This window comes from Rhodotorula paludigena (assembly GCF_050403205.1).
Source record: "Rhodotorula paludigena JCM10292 DNA, Rt_paludigena_JCM10292v1_ctg21, whole genome shotgun sequence".
In the NCBI taxonomy this organism is placed as follows: domain Eukaryota; kingdom Fungi; phylum Basidiomycota; class Microbotryomycetes; order Sporidiobolales; family Sporidiobolaceae; genus Rhodotorula; species Rhodotorula paludigena.
Genome location: NW_027481437.1, coordinates 130,968 through 156,446, shown reverse-complemented (window position 1 = coordinate 156,446; position 25,479 = coordinate 130,968). Strand labels below are relative to the sequence as shown.

Sequence of the window (25,479 nt, the reverse complement as noted above, 5' to 3'; positions counted from 1 at the left end):
TAGTTCAGCACGCGCGGTGTTCCCCGTTCTCTCCCTCCGTGTCATTCTCATCCTTGCTGAATCCAGGTCGTTGCATTGTCTCCTTCCCCCTCTGCTTGAACGAAGTCTCTCGCAGCGCCGCGCGCTTCTCGTGCCTGACGCGCTCCAGCAGGGCGCCGAGATCGAGACGAGCGCCACACAACCGGCACCGTCACCAGCTGCGTGGGGGCAAGCACGCCTATGATACAGCTCTCGCGATCCGCCTGCGCTTCTACTGCTTCTCCGCCGCGTCGGCACTCTTGGCCTGCTCCTTCTCCCAGATCTTGTCGTTCAGCCCCCGCCGGTTGCGCGCGATCTCGATCGCGTAGAACTGGAGGCGGTAGCCTGGTCGTCGGGTCGGGTCGCGACGCGGCGCTTCTTGTCAGCGAAGGGGCAAGCAGGGGAGGGCAAGAGGGAGGCGAGGACGCACCGAACATGCTGTTCTCCTGCGTGTAGTCGTCCTCGCAGTTTGTCCGGATCAGCGTGCCAAAGTTGAACTCGTCTGTTGGGGCGGCACCCAAGGGGAAGGGGGTCAGGTCAGACTCGAGCACACACGTGAATCGGCGGCGCAGGACGCGGACGCACCGATCTTCTTCCTGCAGAGGTGGGAAGGAGAGCGGCGTCAGCATTGCGGCCAAGCTTCATGCGCGTCTGCCAGCCCACGCATGAAAAGGGCGAACGTGATTCCCGCCCGCCGAGACAACGCAGAGAAGACGCACTCGAACGGCATCATAAAGTCGCGCCACCGCTTCTTGCCCTGCGCGCTCTTCATCTCGTCCTCGTCGAGCACGCGCAACTTGTCGTCCGAGCTGGAGTAGTCGGGAAAGTGCTTCTCAAACGCCTCCATGATCTCGTCGTCCCACCTGTCGCGGCACTGGGCGGTCAGCTACTTCCGCGGAAGGGAAGGAGGGAGGAGGGAGGGACGCACTGCGTCAGGCGCTTGAGCGTCGAGGGCCGGACCTTGGTGATGAGGCCAAAGTAGGCCTCTGCCTGCTCCATGCACATGACGGCAAACTGCATCTCGATCTGCGCGTGGCGTGCATGAGGATCCGGGTCAGCAGTGCATCTCGGTCCGGTCAGGCGGGTTGCCGAGGGCGAGGAGAGTGGGCTGCGGATTGTGCGAAGCTTCGAGACGAGGAGGAGCAGGAGCAGGAGGAGCAGCCACCTCGAGCTCGTCGAGTCGCTGCGCTCGTCTCGAGAGCCACAGAGCAGCCCATCAGACCGCTCGACACCCTTCTGGGCCCCGGCGCGGTGTGGCGAGCGAGTTCCTCCTCAGCACGACCCAAGTTGACCTCGCCGTGTCAACCAGGCCTCTCTCCCTGCAGGAGCCCTTCCAGCCTGCCCACACCCTCCAACAGCCCCCTCTCCCGCCCATGCGGCCGTTCGAACCGCCCCGAAAGCAGGAGGGGAGCGACGCACCCCCTCATCATTCTCGGCCGTCTCAGCGTTGAAGTTGGTCGGGATCCCGCCGCCGCCGCCCCCTGCGCCGCCATCGGAGGCGACGCCGAGGCCGCCGCCGGAGATCATCTGTTCGAGCTGGTCGGTGGCAGACATGGTTGGGGTGGGAGAGAGATGTGGTGAGAGGGAGGAGGAGGAAGGCGGTGCTTTCGAACGAGTTGTACTTCGAACTTTTGCGCGAGAGCTTGCTCCCCAGTACTCGTGCAACAGTATGCAGATGGCGAATGAACGAGGGAAACAGAAAGGAAAACAGAATGAAATGGACAATCGCAACAGGAACCTCCTCTACCGCCTCGCCCCTCTCCCGCGCCAACTCTGACCTTCCCCAGAACACGCCCAAGCGACGTATACTCACTCGGAGAAAGTCGAATCGATACCGCCCGTAGGAATGCCGTGACCGTGGTGGTGGTCCTGCTCGTAGCGGATACCGCTGCGGATCGTATGAAGTCAGTGCCGCGTGTGGAACCGAGACAGACGCAAGAAGCGCACCAGTAACTGCATGTCGCACAGACAGAGTTGTAGGAGCAACGAGAACCGGGGCAAGAAGTGTCGGAGGGAGGTCAGCCTCGTTCCGCTTCACGGTCCGCCGAGTCCTGAGAGGGCGTCAGACGCACGAGCAGGCGTGCCACCCGGGCTTTTGGAGGTTGATATAGATGCGCGGGTGTCCGAGAGGTCCTCCACCTGGAGAAAGAACGAGAAAGGCGGCGCGAGGGGCGGGGGAGAGAGACGGAAGGGCGGAGCGGAAGAGAAACGGCGAATCAGCTCGTCTTTCCTTGCTCGCGTCGAGAGTGGCTCAGCGAGAGAGACGCACCGCCGTCGCACGCGGCCTGCTTCCCCTGCACGATGCGGATGGGCTCTTCCTTGATGAGCTCGACGGCGGCGAGTGGCCGGGGCTGGAACGCCTCTGCGGTCTGCTCGAAGCGCGGGCCGACCATCGCCTCGGTGCTGCGGTCCTCGGCGCACTCGTGAGTAAGCCAAGGAGGAAAGGAGTGGGTGAGAGAGACGCACCGGGCGGCCTGGTTGCGGGACCAGGTGGTTGCGCGGTTGGGCGCCTGGTCGTGCGCGACCTGCGGCGGGGTGTGGGGTGCCCTGTTTCACGGAAAGGTGCGCAGACGAGGTCAGCACGGCGGTGCTCGGGCGAGGGGAGCTGGTTGGTGCGGTGCGGCGAGATGTAGGTGCGCGAATCCGGGGCGACAGGGCGGCGACCACAGCTCGTGCGGGTCTGTCGCCTGTACATGTGGCGTGTTCATTCGGGACAGTGACGTCTGCCCGAGTCACCGGGCTGCAGGCGGAGCGGGAGACGCGGAGAGGGAACGGGTCGGGGTGGGATTGGGCAGGGGCGGAGGGGGCTCACGCGGGGACGCGGGCGACGTGGTTGTGGGCGAGGCGCCTGGGGGCAGCCTGCCGGAGAGGCTGGCGGAGGAACGAGCGCAGCATGGCAGCCGAGAGGTGAGCGAGAGAGGGCTGCCCTCCGCCGTCGCTGTCGTCGCCAAGTCGGACGCGAGCGAGCGAACGAACGGCGACTGTGCCTCGACTCGCGCAACTCGTGCGAGCGCCGGGGAGTGCTCGCTGTGACTCTGTGCCTTATGCGCCCCGCTCTCGCTCGCTTCAAGTCGCTCGCACCTCGCACTCGCCCTCGCGCTTCTCTCGCTTCTTCCGCAGGAACCCCCGCGCCTCGCCTCGACCGGCACTCGCTCGCAGGGCCTGGCCTGCGCGAGTGCTCCAGGGTCAAGCATGGACCCGTACTGTGAGTCCACCACCACCAGCGAGCGCCCACACTCTCACTGACAGACTCGCCCTCGCTCGCAGCGTCGGCGACTCCTGTCCCGGCAGCGTATCCAGCGTACCCGCAGCGCCAGCCGACCCAGCCCTACCCGCACCCGGCCCAGCGAGAGCCCCACAGCCCGCACTACGCCTCGTACCCGGCCGCGCGCGCACCGCCCTCGACCGCTCCACCCCCACCTCCCCTCGGCGCAGCCCCGTCGCACCTGCACACCCGCCCCGAGCCCGCCCAGCCCGCGTACGACACCTACGCCAGCTCGTACACTGCACAGCAGCAGCACTACCTGCAGCCGCGAAGCCGCCCGCGCCCGCCCGCGCAGGCTGCAGAACCCGAATGGCGAGAGTCGAGCTGGATCGGACAGTACGGCTCGTTCAGCGCCTCGTCTCCAGACGGGCCGGCGTCCCCCGTGCGACAGTCGGGGCTCTACGCCGCGCAGGGAGGCGCCTCGACGTCTGCGCAGCCTGCGTACCCGGCCTACAGCTCCGCAGCCGCCGCGCAGCCCGAGTATGCGCGCCACGTCCCGCGCCCGTCAGACGAGTCTTCGCACTACTCGATCTACTCGTACCATTCGGACCAGTCGAGCGGCGCGGCGGCCGGGCCCTCGAAGCGAAGACCGCCGCCGCCTCCGCCGCTCGTCCCGCCGTCGCACTCGCACGCGCACGCGTCGCTCGCCTCGACCGCCTCGACGGCGAGCGTGCCCGCGTCCTTGGCGATGAACGGGAGCGGGCACCTCCCGCAGCGGCAGCAGAGCCTCGAGCATCTGCGCGCTGCCAAGCCGCAAACGGGCACGACGCCGTACGACTGGCGCAGCCAGCTCGAGGCGCTGTCGATTGCCGAAGAAGAGTACAATCGCCAGCAGCAGCAGCAGCACCAGCCGGAGTACTCGTCCGTGCAGGTCGCTTCGCCGCTCAACTCGCCTGCGCTTCCGCCCGATCGGTCGTCGGCTTCTCCGCCGCCTGCTCCCACAGCGCCGCCTCCGCGTCCGCCTCCTCTGCGACAGCCCACGATCCTCATGTCCCCTCCGCTCGAGGGCCCGCCCGCCGCGCTCGGCCGCAACCGCTCGATCGACTCGACCTGGTCTCGCGCGCTCACCTCGCCGTCACAGTCGCACTCTCCGTCCTTTGCCCCCGGCGCCTCGTCGTCGTCCTCTTCGCCCGACGTCTCGCGCCGACCGAGCTACGCGACGCTCTCGCCCAACACGTCGCTGCACGCGTCGTCGTCGTCCCACTACCTCCGCGCAGACAGCTACGACGCCTTCTCGTTCCTCGACGCCGCGCCCCCTTCGTCCCCCTCGGCCGTCTCGTCCTCCCTCCACGGCCACGCAGCCCTCCTCGGCGGCTCGGGCGGTGCCGGACCCGCGAGCAGGAGCGACCGCGCGACCGAGTGGCTCGTCCCCGCGCTCCTGTCGCACCTCGCCGTCTACCTGGCCGACCACGTCCCCCGCTCGGCGCGCACCAAGCCCGCGACGGGCACTTCGCACCCCGCGTGCTTCACCGGGAGCGACGCCGTGTCGACGCTCGCGCGCGTGCTCCCGCGCACGGGGGGGCAACAAGACGGTGCGGAGGACCGTGCGCTTGCGCTCAGAGTAGCGAGGGAGCTGCAGCAGGCGCTGTGGTTCTACGAGCTCGATTGGGACCCGGCGCTCTTGCAAGACGACGACGAGCCCTCGTCATTCCTTGCTGCCGCCGAGTTCCACTCGCAGCTGTTCGCGCTCTCGCGCGCCAGCGGCGAAGAAGCAACAACGGCCTTGTTCGAGCTCGACGAGGTCCCGACGGGCGTCGTGACGGCGCTCACGCCGTGCTACAGCCCCTTTTGCGCGCAGTTCACTGCGGACGGGTTCAAGCAGGGCGCGTGCTACTCCGCGTCGTGCCCGAACCGGCGCGCGCGCGAGCCGAGCGCGCTTCGAGGCGAGGCGGCGGACGGGGCGCTGCACCGCGTGCCGAGCGCGCTGTCGCAGACACCGGCGGCGGCGGCGGCGGCGGGCGTGAGCGGGAGTGGCGAGCAGGGCGAGTACTGGGCGACGTCGGTGCCGAGCGCGGTGCTCGAGTCGCTCGACAAGCGCCAGACCGAGTACCAGAACCTCGTGTACGAGCTCATCAAGGGCGAGCAGCAGTTTTGCGACGACCTCGAGTACCTCGAGACGGTGCGTCTCGTCTCGCTTCTGTGCTTCCTTCCGCGGTAGGGAGAAGAGAGCTGATCGGTCGGTCGAGGGCCCCTCTTCCCTCCCTGCAGGAATTCGTCGACGTGCTCCGCAACGCTTCGCCGCCCATCATCCTCCCCTCGCGCCTCCCGCATTTCCTCTCTTCGATCCTGCCCAACCTCACGCCCTTCCTCGCACGCCTGCGCACGTCGCTCGCCGCGCTGCGCGCAAAGCAGCACGAGGCGTACGTCGTGCGCGCGATCGGCGCCGTCCTCCTCCCGCACCTGATCGACCTCGGGCCCGAGTATGACGCGCACGCGGTCAGGTACGAGATGGCGCGGTTCTTGGTCAAGGAGGAGCAGGAGGCCAACCCGCGCTTCAACGAGCTCATCGAGGTGCGCTCGCTCGCCCCCGCGTCTCGTCGATGCAGACGTCGTGCTGAGGTGTCGTCGTACGCCCGCAGAGCTTCCACCGCCGCCCGGGCGCGAACCGCCAGTCGTTCGAGCACTTTCACTCGCGCATCACGCTCCGCTTCGCCAAGTACCCGCTCCTGCTCGAAAACATCCTCGCAAAGGCCGACGACGACGACGCCGACCGCGAGTATGTCGCGCAGGCAAGCGACTTTGTCAAGCAGCTCCTCGAGGACACGAACGCGCGCATGCGGCTCGCGGCCGAGAAGGTTGCGCTCAGGGAATGGAACCGCGATCTGTACAAGAAGGGCGGCGAACCGCTCGTGAGTCTTCGTTATTGACCGCCCCATCTGTACCACTACTGTCGTGCTGACCCTGACTTGCGGCGCGGCAGGACCTCGAACTCCTGGACGAGTCGCGCAAGTTCTTCAAGGCGGATCGCGTCGTCTACCGCCGGCCGGAAGGCAGCGGTTTCTCCGACCAGCTGCAAGACGCACACCTCGTCCTCTTTGACAACTACCTCATCCTGACAAAGCCCCCGCGCTCGAGCGACCGCGACACCTCGTCGTCGCGCGCAAAGTACCAGCTCGTGCGGCGCCCCGTCCCGCTCGACCTCGTGCAGCTCAAGACCAACAGCTTCAGCGAGCCGCCTCTGCCGCGCTCGAGCGGCTTCCACCTCCGCAGCAACCGCAGCGCGGGCCCGACGGGCGCGAGCGCGAACGGCGGCGCGCCGCTCGTCCCCTCGCCCTCCTTCAACGGCGCACCACTCGGTGCCTCCCCCGGCAGCGGCGCCGACTCGCTCCTGTACCCGATCTCGTTCTTCCAGCTCGGGCGCTTCGACGGTCTCGTGCACCTGTACGTCGACAGCGCCGCCGCGCGCGCCGAATGGGAGCGGCAGCTCAAGGCGGCCGTCTCGCTGCGACAGCAGCGGCAAGAGGCGCAGCGCGTCGTGCGCCTCGACCCGCTCGCGGACCAGACGTTCGGTACGACGACGGGCATGATTGGCTCGCTCGCGGCGGGCTCGGCGCCGCAGCACCAGGGGACGCTCTTCAGCAAGCCGACGTGCTCGACCCCGCTCCGGACCGCCGACGGCCTGTGGCTCGTCATTGCCGGGTGCGCCGAGGGCATCTTTATCGGTTGGAGGGGCAAGCCGCGCACGATGCAGCAGGTCGTGCACCTCGCGGGCATCACGCAGTGCGCCGTCCTGCCAGAGTTTTCGTTCCTCCTCGTCATCGCCAACAAAGTCCTCGTCGCCTGTGCGTCCTCTTCATATCGTCGAATGATCCCGGACGCTGACTCTCGTGTACGTAGATGCGCTCGAAGCGCTTATCCCGAGCAAGACGGGCAGCAAGCTCGATCAGGCGTCCAAGGCGCCGCAGCGCCTCAGCGGGCAGAAGGACGTCTCGTTCTTCAAGGTCGGCAAAATCGGCGACGCAGACCCGCGCACGCTCGTCATCTGTGCGTCTTTTCCTGGTCTCGTCCCGACGAGGCTGCGCTGACGAGGAATGCCGCGCAGACGCCAAAAAGAGCGGTGTCAAGGAGTCAGTGTTCAAAGCGCTCGAGCCTGTTAGCCAAGCCGAGCGCACTCGCACAGGAGGCGGTGCTGGTCACCGCTTCCTCGGCCTCGGCGGCGGCAGGCCCGAATGGTTCCGCACATACAAGGAGTTCTTCATGTGCGTTGAGCCTCTCCATGCGGCGGTGCCTGTGTCAACGCTCACGTCCGCATCCCTCGCAGGCCGTCCCTCGTCACCGGGCTTCACTTCCAGCGCAGCAAGCTCGCGCTGATCGGCTCGCGCGGCGTCGAGATTATGGACCTCGAGTCGATGCGGTACGTGCATTTGTCTGTTCGCGCAAAGGCACTCGCCTGACCCGTACAATCAAATCCGCAGCACAATGACCGTGCCCGACTTCCCCTCGGTGCGCAACGACCGCGCGCTGTACGTACTCGCCAAGCGGTGCGAAGACGCGAGCACGATGGGCATGTTCCGCATCGGCGACAGCAAGTTCCTCCTCGCCTACTCCGAGTTTGCTATTCACGTCGGACGACACGGCGAGCCCATTGAGGGGCCGTTCATCGAGTGGGAGTCGAAGCCTGAGACGATCGCGTACTGTGCTCCCTATGTCTGTGCGTCTCGCGTTTTCGCTGCGTTCGCTCTCGGCAACGTCGGAAGCATGCTGACGCTCCGAACGCCGCACAGTCGCCATCTCTCCCAACATTATCGAGATCCGCAACGCCTTCAACGGTCGCCTCGTACGTGGTGTCCTGCAGCGTGGGCAACGCAACCCGCTCACTCGCTCGCCTCTGCAGTCGCAAGTGATCACCGGCTCGCACATCTCGCTCACGTACGACGGCACCGCCATCCCGACCTCCCCTGCTTCGTCGTCATCCTCGACCTTCGATCTCCGCATGCGCCGCCCTTCTTCGCACAGCACGGGCGGAGGTGTCGGAGCCGAGGACCTTGCCGGCCCGCCCGAGCGCAGGCTGCACCTCTCGATGCGGCAGGGGATGTATCACGTCCTTTACGAGGTGGTCGTCATCGCCTGATGGCCTTCCGCACAGACACTTTATCGCATTCCTCCCCATGTTGTCGTTACGAACTATCCATGGCTCTGTTAGCTGTGTAACGCGTTGTCTGTACGGCAAAGGGTCTGCTTGAGATTGCAGCTGCTCAGGAGATCTCTCGAGGACCGATACGGGCGGTGAGGAGTCAAAGAAGGTCGAGTCGTCGAATATTGAGGGCGTGCGGTGCAGGGAGATGTGGCGCGGCTGAGTGGCCGGGAGCAGGATGGTCGGGCCATGCGGGAGAAGGTGTGGCGGAAGCGGCGTGTCGGAGAGGAGGTGTGCGGGCAACTCCTCCTCCTCCGGAGTGGAGAACTTGGGCAGTGCGAACACTGGGTCGGGGGATGCTGTGTGCAGAAGCGGTCAACACGAGCTGAGCGCGGAGAGGCAGACCGCTAGACTTGCCGAGCCCGAGGAAGCGGTTTATGAGCATGATGCGGTAGCCCAAGTCGACTCGCTTGTCGAAAGCAAGGCGGACAACTACGGAAGCAAGCGGTGAGGACAACTTCTTCCAAAAGGAAGTCGAGGGGCTGCACGCACGAAGATTGTTGTGGAGTTCCGTCGAGCCTTTCTGTGAACCAGCACGCGACTCCTCGCTGCCTGACTCGCCGCCCGACCCACTCGTGCTGGCAGCGTGCTCCTGGGGCATCCGGCTCTGCCCGCTGGTACGTCCCAAAGCGGCGTTCGTCTGCGATGAACGTGTTGCAGAAGGCGCAGAGCGAGCGGACCGCGGCGTCGAGTCGACGTCTGCCGGAGGCTGACTCGTTGGAGTAGTTGGGCGGGGCGCCGAGGCGTGCGAGGACGGAGGTGGAGATGAGGGAGAGGTGGACGGAGATGCGGCATGAGCGGGTGGTGGTGAGTCAATGCGGAAGCTTTCGAGCTGCGCCACGGCGTCGCGCGTGTCGTTGTCGTCGTCGTCGTCGTCATCCGAGCGCGTGTGTACATGCAGCGGGTCGGTCCAGACAAGGTAGTACAGGTTGAGGTTGGCCATGATGACATCCTGCAGCTCGACAAACGACTCGAGCGCCCGCTGAATGCCGAAGTGAATGAGCGGCGCGACGAAGCGAGTCACGACGGCTGGCGGGTAGAGGTTTTTCTGTTTGCGCAGCTTCTTGACAATGGTAGGCGGTCGCGTAGAACCGCCACTGTGCAAGCGTCCGTCGGTTCCGGCCTTGTAGACGGTGACTGGCACAGTTAACGTGTCGAGGAAATGGCCGCATGTGGACTTGTACTTGAAGCCAAAACGCTCTGGTTGAAGGATGACAACAGAGAAAGCCGGCCCGCCGTGCTTGTTGAGATGTGTGATCCAGGTTGACTGCAAAGACGCCTCATTAGCGTCAATCAGGAAAGGTGTGATCAGGTGTTGCGGGCAAGCACGCACGCTGAAAGGTTCACGATCAGCTTCTGGTTTGAGACCAGTGCTTCCACGATCTGCGTCGGCGTTCTTGACGATTCGCTGGAACTCCGCGGCGTCGCGGACAGAGAGCCCCAGGGCAAAGGCTTGTGCTTTGTCGAATTGGGCGTGGTAGGAATGGGAGACTGCAACAGCCTGGAAATCAGCAGACTCCGGTCTTGTAGCACGACAGACACGCACGCATGATCAAGTTCTGCGCCTCGTTGAGCCGGAAGACCTCGTCGCGGAAGAGGCCAGTCCTGCGGAGAAAGTTCATCTGTGTTGCCGCAATCAGCTCCCTTCGATTGGCTTGCAGTGCTTGGGCGCACCTTTCGGTTGAAGTCGAAGCCGCCCTTATGATCGATGATGTGGCAGCGTTCATTCCGCCAGCATTGTTCGCCAAAGAAGGCGCCTTCGTCCTCGAGCAAAGCAGTGCTGCCCGCAGGAATCTGCTGCGGGTGCTGCCAGTACGGGCCTGACCGAGGTTTTCTCGGCTTGTAGTCGCGGTCCGCGCTCTCCTTGGAGAACCGACTCTCTTCGCCGACGGGTTTGTCGAAGCCGAGAGCCTGACTGATCTGCGCGAACTGGGGTCCGCTGACGCTCTCGACGAGTCGCAGAATGGAAGGATGCGAAAGAGGTTCACTCTGCGTCCGCAGTAGAGGTCAGCGTGCGTCTCGGTGGTCTGGGGCTAGGGCCGAACAGGAGCGCACCATGTTGAGCGATGAGGGCAGCGGGAAGAGCGGTGGAGCACTGAGCCAGCGGTGGACGGGCAGAGAAGACCGATCGAGCCGAGTGATGAGCGTGCCCGTGAGGTGCGGCCAGAAAGAAGCCAGCGAGACGATCGGGGAGAAGTGGAGAAGAAGCGGAAGCGGTGTAACGTCGCGACGCGCTCGAAATCGCACGAGCTCCTTGGCGGAGTTTCCGCGTGACGCCAGCACTTCAGTCTGTCAGGCGGCCGCCCTTTTTATGTCGAGACGGCAGGTGCTGTCTCGCCAACCGACTTTCCGCGTTGGCAGCACGCCACCGATACACTGCGCAAGCTAGCGCTCGAGCATCGGCAGACCGCCTCGCTCCGCGCACACATACCACTCATGGGTGGCGTGCCCGCAGAGCTAGCCGCGCTTGAGCAGCGCCACCGCAGACGCCTGGAGGCGACCACCTTCCGCTCTGTCCGTCTCGCTGACGCGTCGCACACGGTCGACATCGCCCAGGCGCTGGCCGCCGCTGATGCGCACTTTCGGAGCATCTTCTCGCTTGACGAGCGGCCACGTGCCTCAGTCTCGGGAGTTCGAGCAGCCCTGCTTGAACACATACGGGCTTCTTCGCCGGCGTCCGACCCGCGCCTTGGTCGTCGCTGGACAAGCGGCGCCGCAGCGCATCTTGACGATCCATTTACTGCCGACGAGGTCCGCGTCGCCATTCGCACTGCGCCGTCGTCGTCGAGCCCAGGGCCTGACGGGCTGCCGTACGAGTTCTACAAGTCGCAGATGGACGTTTTGGCGCCGGCTCTGGCTGCCCTCTTTAACAACATTTGGCTATCGGGGTCCTTGCCGCCATCGCAGAGCGTGGCGCATGTGCGCCTCCTGCTCAAGCGCAAACCGGGCGCGGATGCAGCTGCTCTCACCTCGTACCGTCCCATCGCGCTTCGTTCGGCCGACTACCGCCTTCTTGCGCGCATCCTTGTCAGGCGCATCAACGGCCTACTCCCGCTGGCCATCCCGCCATCTCAGGTTGGTTTCGTCCCGAGTCGTCGCAGCGCCGACGCGGCGCGGCACCTTCAGCTTCTGCTTGAAGAAGTCAGCGCCCGCCCGCAGGACTTCCCGCGCGCGGCCCTCCTCTCGCTCGACATGGAGAAGGCGTACGATCGCGTCGACCACGACTGGGTGTTCGAGGCGTACGAGGCTTTTGGCGCTCCGCCTCGCTTCTGTTCGCTCCTTCGTGCACTCTATGACGCAAGGCGCCTGCACGCGCGCTATAACATCAATGGCTTCCTTTCGCCGGGCGTACCGCTACGTACCGGCCTACCGCAGGGCGATCCACTCTCGTGCGCAACCTGGCTCATCTCGTTTCAACCCTTCCTCGACGCCCTAGTCTTGCGCCAGATTGCGCTTCAGTTGTATATACCCCTCTCGAGTAGCCGCGCTAGCATTGTCACGTCGGTCGCCTTTGCCGACGATGCCTCGGTCGTCGTCGAGGAACTCAAGTCCGCGCTTCCGCGTCTTAACTCGCTCGCTGACGAGTGGTCGCTGGCGACGAACGGCAGGCTGAATACGTCCAAGACCGAGGGCGTCCAGCTTGGGCCGGCATGCGCTGCTGATCCTTTCGCGCCGCTCGTGGCCTGGCGCACCGAAGGGTTCGCAACCTGGGCGGGCTTCCCTATCTCCCCGAGACCGCCGGACGCATTCTACCACGCGCTTCTTGCCCGCATCCGGCGTCGGATCGGCCTCGCGCAGAAGGCCTTCTCCTCGCCGCGGACTCGAGCGCTGTATGCGAATGCGCACATCCTCGCGCTTTCGCTGCACCTCCTGTCCTTCTGGCCCGCCCCGTCGTGGTTCCTTGATGCGCTCACCTCGGCACTCATCAACTACGTCTGGGGCGGTTCCGGCGGCCACCCTGTCGCGAAGGCAACCCTCTTCCTCCCGCCTCGGCGAGGCGGACTCGGTCTGCTCTCACCCGCCGACTTCGATACCGCCAACTCGCTCGCGTTCCTGAGCGCATTCATCAGCGGTGACGACGTCCTGTGGCGCGACCTTGCGACGTCTTCCTCCTCCGCGCCTTCCCGTCGAGCAACACCGCCCCCGCTGCCCTCGTCACCTCGCCGCTCGCGCTTCTCCGCCCAGGCACGCGCGCGCCGCGCACGAGCGGCTCTGAGGGCTCGCTATGGACTTCGATTGCCGCCGCTGCGGCCGCCCACCCGCCTATCCCGCTCCTCTCCCGCCTCTCGCCGGCGGCGCTCCTCGCGCTGCCACCCTCTCTCTTCTGCCCTGCGCCCATCCTCCGCCCAATCAAAGCGCTGGCGCACTTGTACTGGCAGTACCACCCGGGCGCAGGCCGTCCTGCGGGTCTGTACTCGCTGCCCCTTTCACTCCCTTCTCCTCACTCCGTCTCCGGCCTTCGGGCAGCTCGTCACGTCTGGCTCGCTCATACTTTGCTACATCCTGCTTTATTTGCCCTTCTGCCTGCTTCTGCTGCTGTTGTGTCCCTTCCCTTTCCCTCCCAGCCTCCCCAGGGCTCCCTCTCTTTCCTGGGCCTCCCGCCGACCTTCTCCGCTGCGACCGCCCGCCGCGCTCTCGTCGCGCTCCGCCCTACGGCGCCCATCAGCACCCGCCTGGCCTCGCTCCTCCCGCCGTCACTTCCTTCAACCGCGGTCAAAAAGGCGTGGCAATGGGTCGCGCTCCCGCCGGCAACGGCACTCGAGGCGCACACCCACTGGCTCATTCTCCATGGCGCCCTTCGTACCCGCCGCCGCCTTCATAAACAGCAACTCGCGGTTGGCGACGAGTGCCTCTTCTGCGGCGCCTCGGACACTCTCGCGCACGCCATCTTCGCCTGCCAGTACTCGCGCAACTTCTGGATCACGCTCACAACCTTGCTCGCCACCGCCGTCTCGCCTGCCTTCACGGCAACCACTATGGCGAGCGACGAGATCCTGCTCGGCCTGCCCACCCTGCACGCCCTTGCACCGCGCGAGTCGCACCTGGCCTTCCGCGCCATCGTCGCCATCGCGCTCCAATCGCTGGTCGACGTGCGCTGGGCACGCATCCGCCCGCTCAACCCAACATCCTCATCTCCAAGCAACGCTGAACTGGCAGATCGTGCGCTCCTTGCCGTCGCGGATCGCCTCTCCTGAAGGCTCGCTCGCACGGCCCTCGACTCGAGGTTCTCCCCTGGGACGGCTACTCTTCTCCCTCGTGGTCTCTTCTTTCCTTGTCCTATACTCCGTTCCTTTGTCATGCTCCTCGTGCCCCCGTGAATCTCCCTGCTGTATACTCTGGCACGCAGGATTCAGGCGTACCTCCCTTTGGAGTGAGCCACCCCTGTCTTTTGTCTACGCCATTAGGGCACGAGTGTGCGTAGCCATTAGCGGTTGTTGAACCGAGCCAGACGCAATGCACTTCCGATACAAAAAAAAAAAAATCTGCGGCAACAAAGCAGCAACGAGGCATAGGTCGTGGCCGCAGCTTCGCTTTCGACCCTCGCGCCGTCGTCTCGCGTCTCGTCCGAGCCGCAAGCGCGGGAAGGGTGCACGACTTCTCGTTCTATTCCAGACGAACGAGCGTGATTTGGGTCGGCCCTGGTTCTACTTCGAAACAAAGAGATCCGTAAAGTCCTTGACGTCCATCTGCTCGAGCGTCGACTGGTCGCCGACGAGCGAGAGGATCCTGCACGAGTGCACGAGCGACGCGTGAGCAAGAAGCTCGTTCGAGTTCAGAGAGAGGGGAGTGAGGAAGACGCACTTGTCGACGTGGGCGCCCTCAAAGTGCGGGCGGATGTGGCGCTCAAACTTGGCGTTGAGGAGCGGCGTGCCCTCCTCGCGGCGGCGCTTGTGCCCGACGGGCGTGTCGATGTGCACCTCGGGGAGGACAGTGCCGTCGTTGAGCGTGACGGTGAGCGCGTTCGAGATGAAGCGCTTGTTCGGGTCGTGGTAGTCGGCCGTGAAGGTCGGGTCCTCGACGCATTGAATCTGCGATGCGCGAAAGGACGAAAGTCAGGGATGCTCGGACGTTTCCCGGAGCGGTGAGCAGTAAAGGCGGAACGCACCTTCTCGCGGAGGGCGTCGATGCGCGGGTCAGCGGCGACAGCGTCCGAGTAGTCCTCGGTGGTCAAGCGGCCAAAGATGAGCGGGACGGCGACCATGTACTGGATCGTGTGGTCGCGGTCGGCAAAGTTGTGCAGCGGGCCCGACTTGTCGATGATGCGGATCGCGGCCTCCTGCGTGCGGATCTTGACGTGCTTGATGTCGTCCGACGACTTGCCCATGTCGGCGAGCTGCTTGTGCAGGATGTGAGCTGCCTCGGCAGCAGTCTGGGCGTCTGTGCAGCGAAAGAGAGTCAGAATACGGCTCGTCGAAGAGGGAGATCAGCGGGAGGTGCGACGCACGGAACTCGGCGGGGAACGAGATCTTGAAGAGGACGTTCTCCATGATGCTGATCGTGGAGAAGACTCGCGGTCAGTACCGCATTCCCTGAGAGAGCCAGGGAGCCGACTGTGCGATGGCGGCTACAGCAGGAGCCACCAAAAGGGAGCAACGCCGGACGCACTAGGAACCGTACGGGCGCTGGAACTGGAACTCCTTGCCCTTGAACAGGACGTCGTAGAAGCCCCACGTCTTTGCGGTGAGGACGGTCGGGATGCCCATCTGGCCGCGCTTGACCTGGAGCGCGAGGTGGACGGCGCGCATGCACGCGTCGCCGGCGCTCCAGCTCTTGCGCGAGCCCGTGTTGGGCGCGTGGCGGAACGTGCGCAGGCTCTGCCCGTCGACAAAGACCTGCGAGATGACGTCGACCGTCTGGTCCCGCGAGAGGCCGAGCAGCTGCGAGACGACGGCCGCCGACGCGAGCTTGACGAGGATGACGTGGTCGAGCCCGACGCGGTTGAACGAGTTCTCGAGCGCCATGCAGCCCTGGATCTCGTGCGCCTTGATCATGGCCGTGAGGACGTCGCGCATCTTGAGCGGCTCGCCCGTGCGCGAGAGGTAGTCGGCGACGGCGAGGATCGCACCGAGGTTGTCGGAGGGGTGACCCTGGGTGGAGGAATAGCGGGTATCGGCAAGCGGAATAGTTCCGTCTCGCGTCAGCTTGTTGCGATGCAAAAATGCAGGCTCGAGCAGGCAGCAGAGAGGCGACGCACCCACTCTGCCGCAAGGAAGCCTGGTGAAAGTAAGCCGAGTACACAGAGTCAGTCCAGCATCAAGACAGGATCCAACCACTTGAAAGTGTGACGAGAAGGATCGTACAGCTGCGCGTTGAGGGCAGAAAGTCAGGACATCCCACCTCACGCGTGTCCGAGCATGCGAAACTGAAACGCACTCGTTAAAGTCAAGCCAGCGGATCTGGGTCCCGATCGCGAACGCGCCGCGACTGTATCCACGCGGAAGACGCTCGTCAGTCTCGTTCCTTCCTCTGCCGCGCTCTCAAAGTGCGAATGCCGCGCGCGCAACTCACACCGGGTCCATCTGGAACGGCGTCCCGGGCACTTTGGTGCCGTTGGGCACGGTCGTGCCGGGGACGATGGGCTCCATGAGGGCGCGGCACTCGTCCGACACGCGCAGGCCCTCGAGGCCGCACCCGATCGTGTCGATGAGGCAGAGGCGCGCGGTAGAGTACGCGACGTCCGACTTGACCTGTCCGTGCGGAGTGAAGGGTGGGGTCAGTACGGCAGAGTGGAATGCGGCGCGGGCTCGACTTGGCGTTGCGCGCGGGAATCGAGTTTGCTTCGCACGAAAGCGCGAGTGCGGGTGGAGCGCACCTCGTAGTTGTGCACATAGTCGGCAATGTCCTGCATGACCTTGTCTGCGGGCGGGCGGACCTGCGGACGGGGAGGTAGCGCGGATTCGCGTGTCAATGGTGCGTGTGGGGGAGGTGGGCAAGGGAGGAGCGCACGGTCGACTCGCCCATTCCGCTCGACGGACGGGTGGCTCCCATGGCTGCAACGAAGGGCGACGGGCGGGGCAAGGGGCGGGCGGGCGCGAGGGCGGCGCGAGGAGAGGGGCGGCTAGCCGAGCGGAGCGACGAGAAGGAGCGGAGCGGGGACGACGCGGCAGGCGAGGCGAGCGAGCGAGTGCAGCGGGTGAGCATGTCCCTCGGCGAGCTACGGGCAGGGTACAGAGCTCGAGTCTCTCTGAGCGAGGAACGGGAGCAGGACGAGGCGGCGAGGCGAAGTCGACGGGTTGCCGGCCCGACGGGCGCCAACCTGCCGGGGCGCCCCCTGTCGCGAGCGAGTGCTCGTCCACCTACAACGAGGGCACGAAAGCATTGCACGAGAGAAGGTACGCATACAGAGCACAGAATTACGACGACGAGTGCTGACTACTCGGACCCGCGCCGTAAGGCGGCAGAGCCTCCTCCCTCCTCCGAAACTCCCCTCTCCTTCGCTGGTTCCGCCGTGCCCTCGGCAGTCCGGGTGCAGCAGCAGGTTTGGCCCGACCCTCAGGTAGCCCACGAGGCTCGAATGAGGTTTCTGCAAGGTGAATTCTCAGGAGATCGTAAGGGGAAGACTGTGGATACCAGTGGAGGTGCCGCCAGTGCGCGACGAGCGTGCGCCATACTTTGTCGCCTCTCGCCTGAGTCCAGCCGGGCCCGCCGGCGTCTAACATGCGCTGGACAACGAAGTGATGAAACGCAAAGCGCGGGACGTATTCGCGATTGTCCCCCGGATGGTGCCGCTCCTGGATAGACCGATCAGCTTCCTCCTTGGTGTCGAAGAACCTGAGCGCTGAGTAGAGCTCGGGCTGACACTTCCGTGGGAACTGTGCAACCTCTTGCAACGGCACAAGCGCGTCGCGCTTTGCGCCGTCTGCCTTTCCTTGTGGAGCAGACGAGGCTGCGGTGGATCTGAGAGCACGACGGAAGCTGCGGACTAGTGCAGAGGCTTAGATAGGACCGCTGATGGGAGGCTTTGGGGGCCAGAGAGGGCACGCACAAGAATGTAAAGCGGAATCATCGAGGGCCGCTACAGGGCGCAACTTGACAAAGCGTACCTTGATGGAGCGGTTCCAGTGTTGCTGAGCCTTTGGAGTAGGTGCCACCCCACTGTTATTTCCAGAGGTGCGCTAGAGTCAGCACAAGCCGTAGAATCCGCGCTTGGGAGGTCTGTGGCACTCACCCTCGCGAAGCGCAAAGAGGACGCTGCCCTCGAAGAGCGTGCGACGAAGCAGGCCATCGCACGTCCAGTCCTCTCGCCGTGCAAGCTCAGTACGCAGCGCGCCAATCTCTGTCTCGAGATGCGCTACAGACGAAGAGAGGGTGCCGACTGTGGTCTCGAGGCGCGAGACTCGCTCGATGAGCAGGTCTAGCTGCGAGGGAGTGTCCTCGGCCATGCGGAAGGAACAAGCGGGTTTGCGAGTGCTCGCGGGAAGGAGAGGAGCACGTGACGGGACAAGAGATGAAGCTGACGGAACAGACGAGGGCAAGGAGACCCGGGCGGGACGGGGCTGGAAGCGAAGCCTGGGCAGCGATGAGCAGCAAGGACCTGAACAGCCTGCAAGTGCCAGCTGGCAATCCACTGCAAGCACGAGGTCGAGACGGGGAGCAAGAAGGAGCGTGCCAACGATCGAGAGCGGCGGCCAAGTCGCAGAGTCGCTCCACCTCTTGACATCCGCAGTGAACGCGACAAGCCTCTGGACTGACTGTAGACGGCAGTCACTTCTGTCCGCACACCCCGCTACACCCTCCCGCTCCCCCTGCTCGCTCTCCTCTCGGTGACGCACCTGGTCCGCCCCCACTCGGACCCGCACCGCAAGCACAGCCATGGCGGGCGAGACCGCGCCCGACAAGGGCAGCAGCCCGCGCACGGCCACCACCGACGCCTTTGACCGCTCCAACGACCTCGAGACGGCCCCGCTCCTCGCCGCCTCGTCCGACCCACCCGCCGCCACCTCGTCGCCCGCCCGCAAGCCGACCCGCCTCCGCCACGGCCGGGGTCCGCTCGTGCGCGACGACTCGGACGACGACGGCGAGCCCTTCCCGCCCAACTCTTCCGAAGACGACGACGCCGTGCGCTTCGTCGCCGCGCCGCACCCGTCTCTCGCCGCGCGCAAGCGCTGGTCGTTCGGTTCGGTCTTGTGCCTCGTCTTCAGCATTGTCTTCGTCGCGCTCCTCGTCGCCCTCGCCGCCGTGCACCTCTGGGTCGGCCACCTCCTCTCGGAGCAGGCCCGCCACGGCGATGCCGAAGCCATGGCCCAGCGCGGCCTCGTCTGGGCCGGGCCCTCGGCCGTGCGCGTCGCGGCCAACACTGCCGGCGACGGCCTCGTCGTCGAGCTCGACGGCATGGCCGGGATCGACGTGCGCAAGGCGCTCGACTGGGAGGACAAGGACGACAGCAAGAGCTGGTTCCGCCGCCAGGAGGGGCGCATCGCCCGCTGGGGCGTGCGCAAGGTGCGCTCCGTCTCGGTCGACGTCGGCCAGGTCGCCCTCTTCGACGCGAGCGCAGGCAGCACGGCGCAGACGGACCCGCTCGTCGTCGTCGACTCGCTCGACACGCTCCGCCTACCGCTCTCGTACCCGAGCAAGCGCGAGCCCCTCCTCACCATGCACTCCTTCACGCTGCACGTCCCGCTCCGCTTCCCGGCGCCGCATGACCTCGTCGACTTTGGCAAGGCCGCGTGGGAGGCAAAGAGCTACCGCGTGAGGGCCGACGTGCGCGACGTGGTCGCGCAGGTTGGCGAGACGGGCACGCGAGGCGTGTTTGGCTGGGTCCTGAGGCGTATGCAGGCGACTAGGGTGACGGGGCTCGAGCGCATCGTCGACGGCAAGCGTGAGTCTGCTCTTCCCGGCGTTCCGCGTGTATCTCGGCGCCATCCGGCTGACGCTCTGTTCACGCAGTGCCCAACGTGCCGGACACGAGCGACCCTTCCAAGCTCGCAAACGTCACGTCGGTCGACGTCTACGAGACGCCGTCACCGGCGCACTTGAACGAGACCGTTATCGCCTTTGCCGCCTCGGCGCTCGTGCAGAACCCGCTCGCCGATGCGATCCGCTCGGGCCGTCTGCCCGCTTTCGCATGGGGCATGCCGTTCCGCCTACCTGTCTCGATCCACCTTGCTCTCCCGCCCTTGCCCGAGGGTGCATCCGCGCACGACCCGACCGAGATCATGCTCGCAAAGGTGTCGACCGCGCCCTTTGCGTTCCCGCACGACCTCGAAACGGCGCAGCTCGACGTCACGGGTCATCTCGTCCCGGCGGGCAACTTGACGCCTTCGACGCCGATCCCGCCGCCGCCCGGCGGGCCTCTGTCGAGCGCGCACTCGACGAAGACGGGCGCGCCGCAGCAGCCGCCGCTCTCGCGCGCTCTCTCGCGCTTCGTCGCGCGCTACCTCGCCGGGCGCGCCAACGACGTCTTTATCCGGTACGACGCCGACCCCGAGCCGCTCCTCCCCTCGGACCCATCGCACGACGCGCCGCTCCCGCCGCGCTTCGTCTCGGACCTCGTCGCGAACCAGACGCTGCATGTGCGCGTCCCGGGCACGAACGAGACGCCCGAGCTGTTCCGCAACTTGCGCATGGAGGACATGCGCATCAAGCTCGGCGGCGGCGACGACGACACCGGCGCCGACTTGCTCGCGAGCGGCCGCGTCGTGGGCGAGGTCGTCCTCCCCGAGATGGCGAAGAAGCTTGCGGACGGAATCGACGCGCAGAGCATCTGGCCCGACGTGCTCGTCTACGATGGCGAGCTGCCGGGCCGAGGACTGCTCGAACGCGCTGAGGAGGCGCAGTTCCTTGATGCCGCTACGTCGGCGCAGGGGCAGCTCGCCTTCTCGTCGGAACCATTCGGCACAGACCTCGCCGCACTGATCGGCGACGACGACGACACGACCGAGTACCCTCCCTCGCCCGTCCCCGCCAACGCCTTTGCGCGTATGCGCCCGTCGTCCGCCATGGACGCCTCGACGATCCACATCCCCGCAAACGGCACGCACAACGCGACGACGCTCGTCTCTGCGACGTTTGTCGACGCGCCGCTGTACCTCCTCCCCGGGCGCGGCGACGTCCTGCGGCGGTTTGTCGCAAAGATCATCTTTGGCGGGCCGGGCAACAAGGTCAAGGCGAGCATGGCGGGCATCACGAGCGTGCGCATCGCGCTGAGCGGGTTTGGCGAGGTCGAGCTCCACGAGATTCCGATCGAAGCGTCCTTCAGTGCGCCTCTCTCGACTCGCTTTCCGCGCGCGGTCGCGACTTTGGCTGACTCGTTCGCCCGCTTTGCGCTCACATAGTGGTCGGACGCGGCGGCGTCGAGAACCCGCCGGCGTTCTGAGCACCCGATCCTTGTAGAACTGCACACTTTCTTCTCTGTACCGCGCACCGCATCTTCTCGCTGTATGTTACGGCTTGTCTCTCTCCTTGCTGGTGCTGTCAGAACGGCAAGGAGAATTGACAACAGGAAGGGCAGGTACGGCAGTGTATACAGCTAGGAAGTCAGGCGAAGTGGGCGAGAAAAAGGCGACGAGCTTGAGGGACTTTGCTGTTCGAAGTCGGTGTGTCAGCCGCGTCTCCCGTTCGTGTCCAAGCCTGGATCCGCACCTAATCAGGCTTACTGACTGCGAGGATGTAGTTGAGGAGCTGCTGGCGCTCGTCGAGCAAGTCCTTGCGCTCGTCGAGCCAGGCCTTGCGCTCGTCAAGCAGGTGCTCGCGCTCGTCCTTGCGCTCGTTCTCGAGGTCTTTACGCCTCTCGATCAGCCGCCTCAGCTCCTCGTCCTTAGCCTGAACAAGGCGCTCCTTCTCGACGAGAAGCAGCTTGAGGTACTTGTTCTCCATCAGCGTCTTGTCGAGCTGCACTTGCAGCTTGTCGAAAGCACTGGCACTGAGCACAGCCTTTGGCGACGAGTAGACTGGCAGGACTGCAATAGTCAGCATGTCTGAGAGCCCCGAGACTATGCAACGCACTGGCACGCGCATCTGGATGCAAGTGCGAAGGCAAGCGTGCGAGTGCTCGAGACAGAAGGATGTCGCGCAGCAGCCGCTCATGCCGCACAGTACTCTGCTCTCTGAGCGACAATGCCCTAGAATGGGCCATGGGCAAAGGCAGAGAAGGAAGAGAAACTGAGTCTGTGCGCGTCGTAACGCAAAGCCTCGTGGAGCACAACCGTAGCGTCCAGGCGGGTTATGGGTCCTCAACAACAAAGCGATGCGTCTTTGTAGATGACCCACAATTCCGATTTACCACCCCGGTGCACAGATGTAACAGATTGTACTCAACAGACCTTCCCCTTCTCACACCTGAGCAGGGGCCAGCACTGCCTTCACTCCCCCCGCGCTACCCTTTGCCCTGCGCCCGATCCGCTCAAGCACGCTCTCAGGCGTCGCGCGGCTCGTACGCCGCCTCCCCTGCCCTCCGGCCGTCCCGGCGCTGCTCGCTACGCTCGCTGCAGCGCTCGACCTTGCGCTAGCGTGACCACCCGAAACGAAGCCGGCCTGCAAGTCGGCAAGCGAAGGCGTCTGCAGCGCGCTGATCGCGAAAGAGCTGCTGCCTGCAGTAATGGTCGTTCCGGAGCGAAAGCGCGAGCGGACTGAGGGAGAGAGGGAGCCGCCACCGCCGTTGCTCGTGCCGTGCAGCGCTTGGCTGCCGAGGTGGAAAGACGGCGGCGAGCCGGGGGCGGAAGAGAGGCGCAGGGTACTGCCGCCGCGCGATGGCGAGAGGTTGAAGAGCGATCGGGACGGAAGTGCGCCCGAAAGGTACGGCGAGCGAGACGATGCGGCTGTGGAGACGGATGGTCAATCCCCGCACAATTACAAAAGCCGGACTCCTCGCACCTTCAGCCTTGACGGTTTCGTACGACCAGGCCTGCGAAAGGAGAGACGAGAGGCTCGTCCGGTCGAGCTGGGTAGCTTTTTGCAACGCGGCGTCCGAAGCGAGAATGTCGACGATGAGCGAAGCATTGAGTGCGGACGGAGCTGCAGTCGTGCTAACGGCAAACTGCGACAGTGGCGTCGCCTCGGCGGGAAGGACGGAAGGCGAAAGCGCCTTCAATGCCTGTTGGACTCGAGCGTCAGCAAGCACAGTATAGAAGCAGAACTACGAAATTTGCGCACCTCCTGCATCAGCTCAGCCAGCTCGCGCAGCGACCACGCCTTGGCGACCGCAAGCAGTCCCCTCACCGCGACCTCCCTGCACGCCTGCGCCCTGGCCGGGTCCGCTCCACCGTCACGCGTCGCGCCGAGATCGCCGGCACCTGCCAGCCCGACCTCCCAGCGCGGTGCAGCCTTGGCATCGAGTGCCAGCAGCGCCGGAACACCTTCGAGCATCGCTGCGGGCGGCGCCGGGCGCGCTTGCACGGCTTCGACGAGGGCAACCAGCGCGGCATAGTCGGCGGGCGAAGGCGCGGCGGAGGTAGTAGGCGAAGGCGATTCCGGCTCGTCGAGGAAAGAGCGACGACTCTTCTGGCTGCGCAGGCTGCGAGTGCGATGCAGCGCGTGCGACGTCGTGTCGTCGCTCGTCGATTCTGCCCCGGGCGAGCGCGCCGAGGGAGAGGCAGAGGAAGCCAGCTCGCCTACTGCAAGACCGAACATCGAGCCGTGCAGCTGGCGGTAGAACGACGAGAGCTGGTCCGCGCCGCTGCCGGTCGATTGTACAAGCGGAATCTCCTTAGACAAGTACAGCGCAACGACGCCGGCGTATTCGAGGCGGAGATAGGCGTCAGGCTCGGTGAGAAGGAAGAGAGAGCGCGAGAAAGCGCGAGGGGAGACGGGTTGGCGGGAAGGCGCCGGACTGCGCAATTGCGAGTCGGGAGAGGGCGAGGCGGTCGCGCCGCCAGGTGTCGAGACGCGAACGACGGGTTGCTCTCCGTCCGCTGACGGGTCGAGCAGTTGTGATGCTGCAAACGCCTTCTTCGCCCGCACGGTCTCGTCCACCGCCTCGGGCGAGAAGAGGTCCCGCTCGCCGTTGACCGGTTTGCCCAGCACGAGCTTACCTGTGCCGCTGAGAGCGGCCGCAGGAGATGCCTTGATCGTCGACGCACTGTCCGCCTCCTCGCCCAGCGACGATCGAGGCGGCAAAAGCGTCTCCTCGTCTCGCCGCATGCCGTCTGCTGGCTCGTCTCGCAAATCCCCGTTCGCAGCCGACTCGACCCGGCTCGCAAGCTGCGCTCTGACCGACCCCGGGGCTTCGTGCAAGAGCGTCCCGAGGGCTTTGACGAGGCGCACCTTCGCGCGGCTCTTCTCTGCGGCGCTCATCCCGCTGACGAGACGCTGCGCGCGGCCTTCCTCGTGCTTGAGCGAGCGCAGGAGGTCAACCAGGTCCGATACGAGGTCTTCGAGCTGCGTTGGGTACCCGCGCAAGGCGGAGGATCGCGCGAGCGCCCCGAGGGTCGATAGGATGGGGCGGAGGAGCGGGTCTGAGTCGGTGCTCTCGCTTGTCAAGCTGGCATCGGCCGCAGACGGCGAGGCGAGGGCGAGGTGGTGGGAGGAGGACGGTCTCGACACGCTCGGCGAAGAGGACGGAGTCGTAGCGCGGCGAATGAGCAGCTCGGCGAGCGTATTGAGTATGCCGCCTGCGCTGACGCCCTCGACTGCGACGCGCGTGCCGTCGGCCTCTTCTTGTGGCGACGGGTCGAGCAAGTGCTTGAGGAGGTAGAGTAGCGTGACGCTTCGGTGCTGCGTGTCGCGCTCGAAGATCTCGCCAACGCGGTCGCTCCACCAGCTGATCATCGGCGCCCGATGTTGTGGAGGAGCCGCGGCGAGGAAGGCGCGCACGAAGAAGAGAACGACGGGTTGCGAGGAAGCGCGCCAGAATAGGCCGGAAGAGTTCTGGCTGAGGAAGGAGGAGAAGGCGCCTTGGAGGCCGAGAACTTGCGGGATGGTCGTGAGCCGCGAAAGGAGGAGGAGGGTGGTGAGGGCGATGGAGGGCGTCCGTGACGTCTCCTTCGAGTCGTCAGGCACGGTGATCGCGGAGGCTTTGCGGGACGAGAGGGTAGGTGACAGTGGGGAGAGGGCGTCATCCGAGGATAACGCAGAGGAGAGCCTGCACGGGCACATTGGGTGAATTCGTAAACTAGGGTCCTCGGCACGGTGCTACGACGCACTCTTTGCGAAGCTCTGAAAGGTCGGTGGCGATGCAGTTATGCAGAAGTGCCGGCACAAGTTCACCAGCCTGCGCGTCGAAATCGCTGCCCGTCGCGAGCAGAAACTCCGATCTCGCCGCTCCGTCAAGCGCTTTGAGGGCGACGTAGCGGGACCTGCGCAGGGAGAAGTCATTTCGAAGCTTCCAGAGAAGTGAGACGCTACAACGCACGGTACTTGACCAGGTTCCTGCAGTTGTGCGAGCCCCGAGAGCAGCGACAAGCAGCGGAGGTAGTGTCGCCCGACTCCGTCTGCCACGCCGACAAAGGGCGGGGTGAGGAAAGTTGCGAAGGCGAGAAACTGCGCCAAGGTCAACTTGTCAGCGAGCAAGCCGTGGTCCTCTTTCCCCGTGTCGAGATGCACCAGGCTTGCACCGCGTGCCTCCATCTCTGGATCCCGCTTCTCGCGCTTGATCTGCGCCGTTGTCGCGACCAGCCCGTCCTTGGCACCTTCCCCACCCAGCGCCATCTCGGCGACCCGGAGCGCATCCTCGGCGATCGCGCCCTTGATCAGCTCGCCGGCGCCATCCTTGCCACTCTCGCCGCATTCGACGACGAGTGCGCGCAGGATCTCGACCGTGACGGCGAGGTCCTGCCGGCTCTTGTGGGTGCTCGACCCGGCGCGGGCCTTTGTCGCGCGCTCAACGAGGGCGGCGACGACCTTGGGGATCTTGGCGGGGCGATTGACGGCGTAGAACGTGAGCTTGGAGAGCGCGTTCGAGACGGGCTGCGGGAGCGGACCCTGCGACGACGAAGACGAGTGGGGCGGGTAGCAGTCGCGGATGAGCGCCTGATGATTCGGCGTTGACAAGAGGCCCATGATGGGTGCCTATGGCGCTACGCCCTGCTTCCGGTTCCTGTGTGAGGAGAGCGAGCGCCCGGAGAGATGACGAGCGGGAGGAGGCGCGGGGTCGACTGCCGGCACGTGCGAGGAGCGTGCAGACGCG

General features: G+C 65.4%; 9 protein-coding genes across 9 annotated transcripts; 3 read left to right on the top strand and 6 right to left on the bottom strand.

The window, feature by feature from the left end:
- Nucleotides 1-250: 250 nt before the first annotated feature.
- Nucleotides 251-1,572, bottom strand: CHP1 (ribosome-associated Tef1p biogenesis chaperone CHP1; the record flags this gene model as incomplete). The annotated part of the gene is made up of 6 exons (XM_076649118.1): nt 251-363; nt 449-520; nt 604-614; nt 699-881; nt 947-1,044; nt 1,438-1,572. 6 exons carry the CDS (start codon nt 1,570-1,572, stop codon nt 251-253), a joined length of 612 nt encoding a protein of 203 aa, XP_076505342.1.
- A 255-nt stretch (nt 1,573-1,827) lies between these two features.
- JCM10292_003568 (zinc-finger domain-containing protein) lies at nt 1,828-2,913 on the bottom strand (the record flags this gene model as incomplete). Its single annotated transcript, XM_076649117.1, has 5 exons — nt 1,828-1,906; nt 2,091-2,157; nt 2,288-2,421; nt 2,485-2,565; nt 2,831-2,913. 5 exons carry the CDS (start codon nt 2,911-2,913, stop codon nt 1,828-1,830), a joined length of 444 nt encoding a protein of 147 aa, XP_076505341.1.
- A 297-nt stretch (nt 2,914-3,210) lies between these two features.
- On the top strand, nt 3,211-8,354 carry JCM10292_003567 (uncharacterized protein; the record flags this gene model as incomplete). Its single annotated transcript, XM_076649116.1, has 11 exons — nt 3,211-3,223; nt 3,286-5,402; nt 5,492-5,794; nt 5,863-6,132; nt 6,204-7,065; nt 7,121-7,267; nt 7,326-7,482; nt 7,545-7,637; nt 7,699-7,934; nt 8,008-8,060; nt 8,118-8,354. The coding sequence occupies 11 exons, from the start codon at nt 3,211-3,213 to the stop codon at nt 8,352-8,354; spliced, it is 4,488 nt and encodes a 1,495-aa protein (XP_076505340.1).
- A 53-nt stretch (nt 8,355-8,407) lies between these two features.
- On the bottom strand, nt 8,408-10,475 carry JCM10292_003566 (uncharacterized protein; the record flags this gene model as incomplete). The annotated part of the gene is made up of 8 exons (XM_076649115.1): nt 8,408-8,419; nt 8,499-8,716; nt 8,763-8,849; nt 8,910-9,684; nt 9,751-9,908; nt 9,964-10,039; nt 10,092-10,406; nt 10,473-10,475. The coding sequence occupies 8 exons, from the start codon at nt 10,473-10,475 to the stop codon at nt 8,408-8,410; spliced, it is 1,644 nt and encodes a 547-aa protein (XP_076505339.1).
- Nucleotides 10,476-10,853: 378 nt separating this feature from the next.
- Nucleotides 10,854-13,612, top strand: JCM10292_003565 (uncharacterized protein; the record flags this gene model as incomplete). The annotated part of the gene is made up of 2 exons (XM_076649114.1): nt 10,854-12,543; nt 12,603-13,612. The coding sequence occupies 2 exons, from the start codon at nt 10,854-10,856 to the stop codon at nt 13,610-13,612; spliced, it is 2,700 nt and encodes an 899-aa protein (XP_076505338.1).
- A 450-nt stretch (nt 13,613-14,062) lies between these two features.
- Nucleotides 14,063-16,406, bottom strand: PDH1 (putative 2-methylcitrate dehydratase; the record flags this gene model as incomplete). The annotated part of the gene is made up of 11 exons (XM_076649113.1): nt 14,063-14,144; nt 14,220-14,446; nt 14,524-14,795; nt 14,863-14,909; nt 15,024-15,505; nt 15,613-15,632; nt 15,692-15,720; nt 15,792-15,842; nt 15,927-16,105; nt 16,231-16,290; nt 16,365-16,406. The coding sequence occupies 11 exons, from the start codon at nt 16,404-16,406 to the stop codon at nt 14,063-14,065; spliced, it is 1,491 nt and encodes a 496-aa protein (XP_076505337.1).
- Nucleotides 16,407-18,230: 1,824 nt separating this feature from the next.
- On the top strand, nt 18,231-20,733 carry JCM10292_003563 (uncharacterized protein; the record flags this gene model as incomplete). The annotated part of the gene is made up of 3 exons (XM_076649112.1): nt 18,231-19,236; nt 19,305-20,615; nt 20,693-20,733. The coding sequence occupies 3 exons, from the start codon at nt 18,231-18,233 to the stop codon at nt 20,731-20,733; spliced, it is 2,358 nt and encodes a 785-aa protein (XP_076505336.1).
- Nucleotides 20,734-20,999: 266 nt separating this feature from the next.
- KRE28 (Kre28p) lies at nt 21,000-21,332 on the bottom strand (the record flags this gene model as incomplete). Its single annotated transcript, XM_076649111.1, has 1 exon — nt 21,000-21,332. The coding sequence occupies one exon, from the start codon at nt 21,330-21,332 to the stop codon at nt 21,000-21,002; it is 333 nt and encodes a 110-aa protein (XP_076505335.1).
- A 357-nt stretch (nt 21,333-21,689) lies between these two features.
- Nucleotides 21,690-25,352, bottom strand: JCM10292_003561 (uncharacterized protein; the record flags this gene model as incomplete). Its single annotated transcript, XM_076649110.1, has 6 exons — nt 21,690-22,174; nt 22,230-22,449; nt 22,509-24,435; nt 24,497-24,649; nt 24,706-24,833; nt 24,897-25,352. 6 exons carry the CDS (start codon nt 25,350-25,352, stop codon nt 21,690-21,692), a joined length of 3,369 nt encoding a protein of 1,122 aa, XP_076505334.1.
- Between the last annotated feature and the right edge of the window lie 127 nt (nt 25,353-25,479).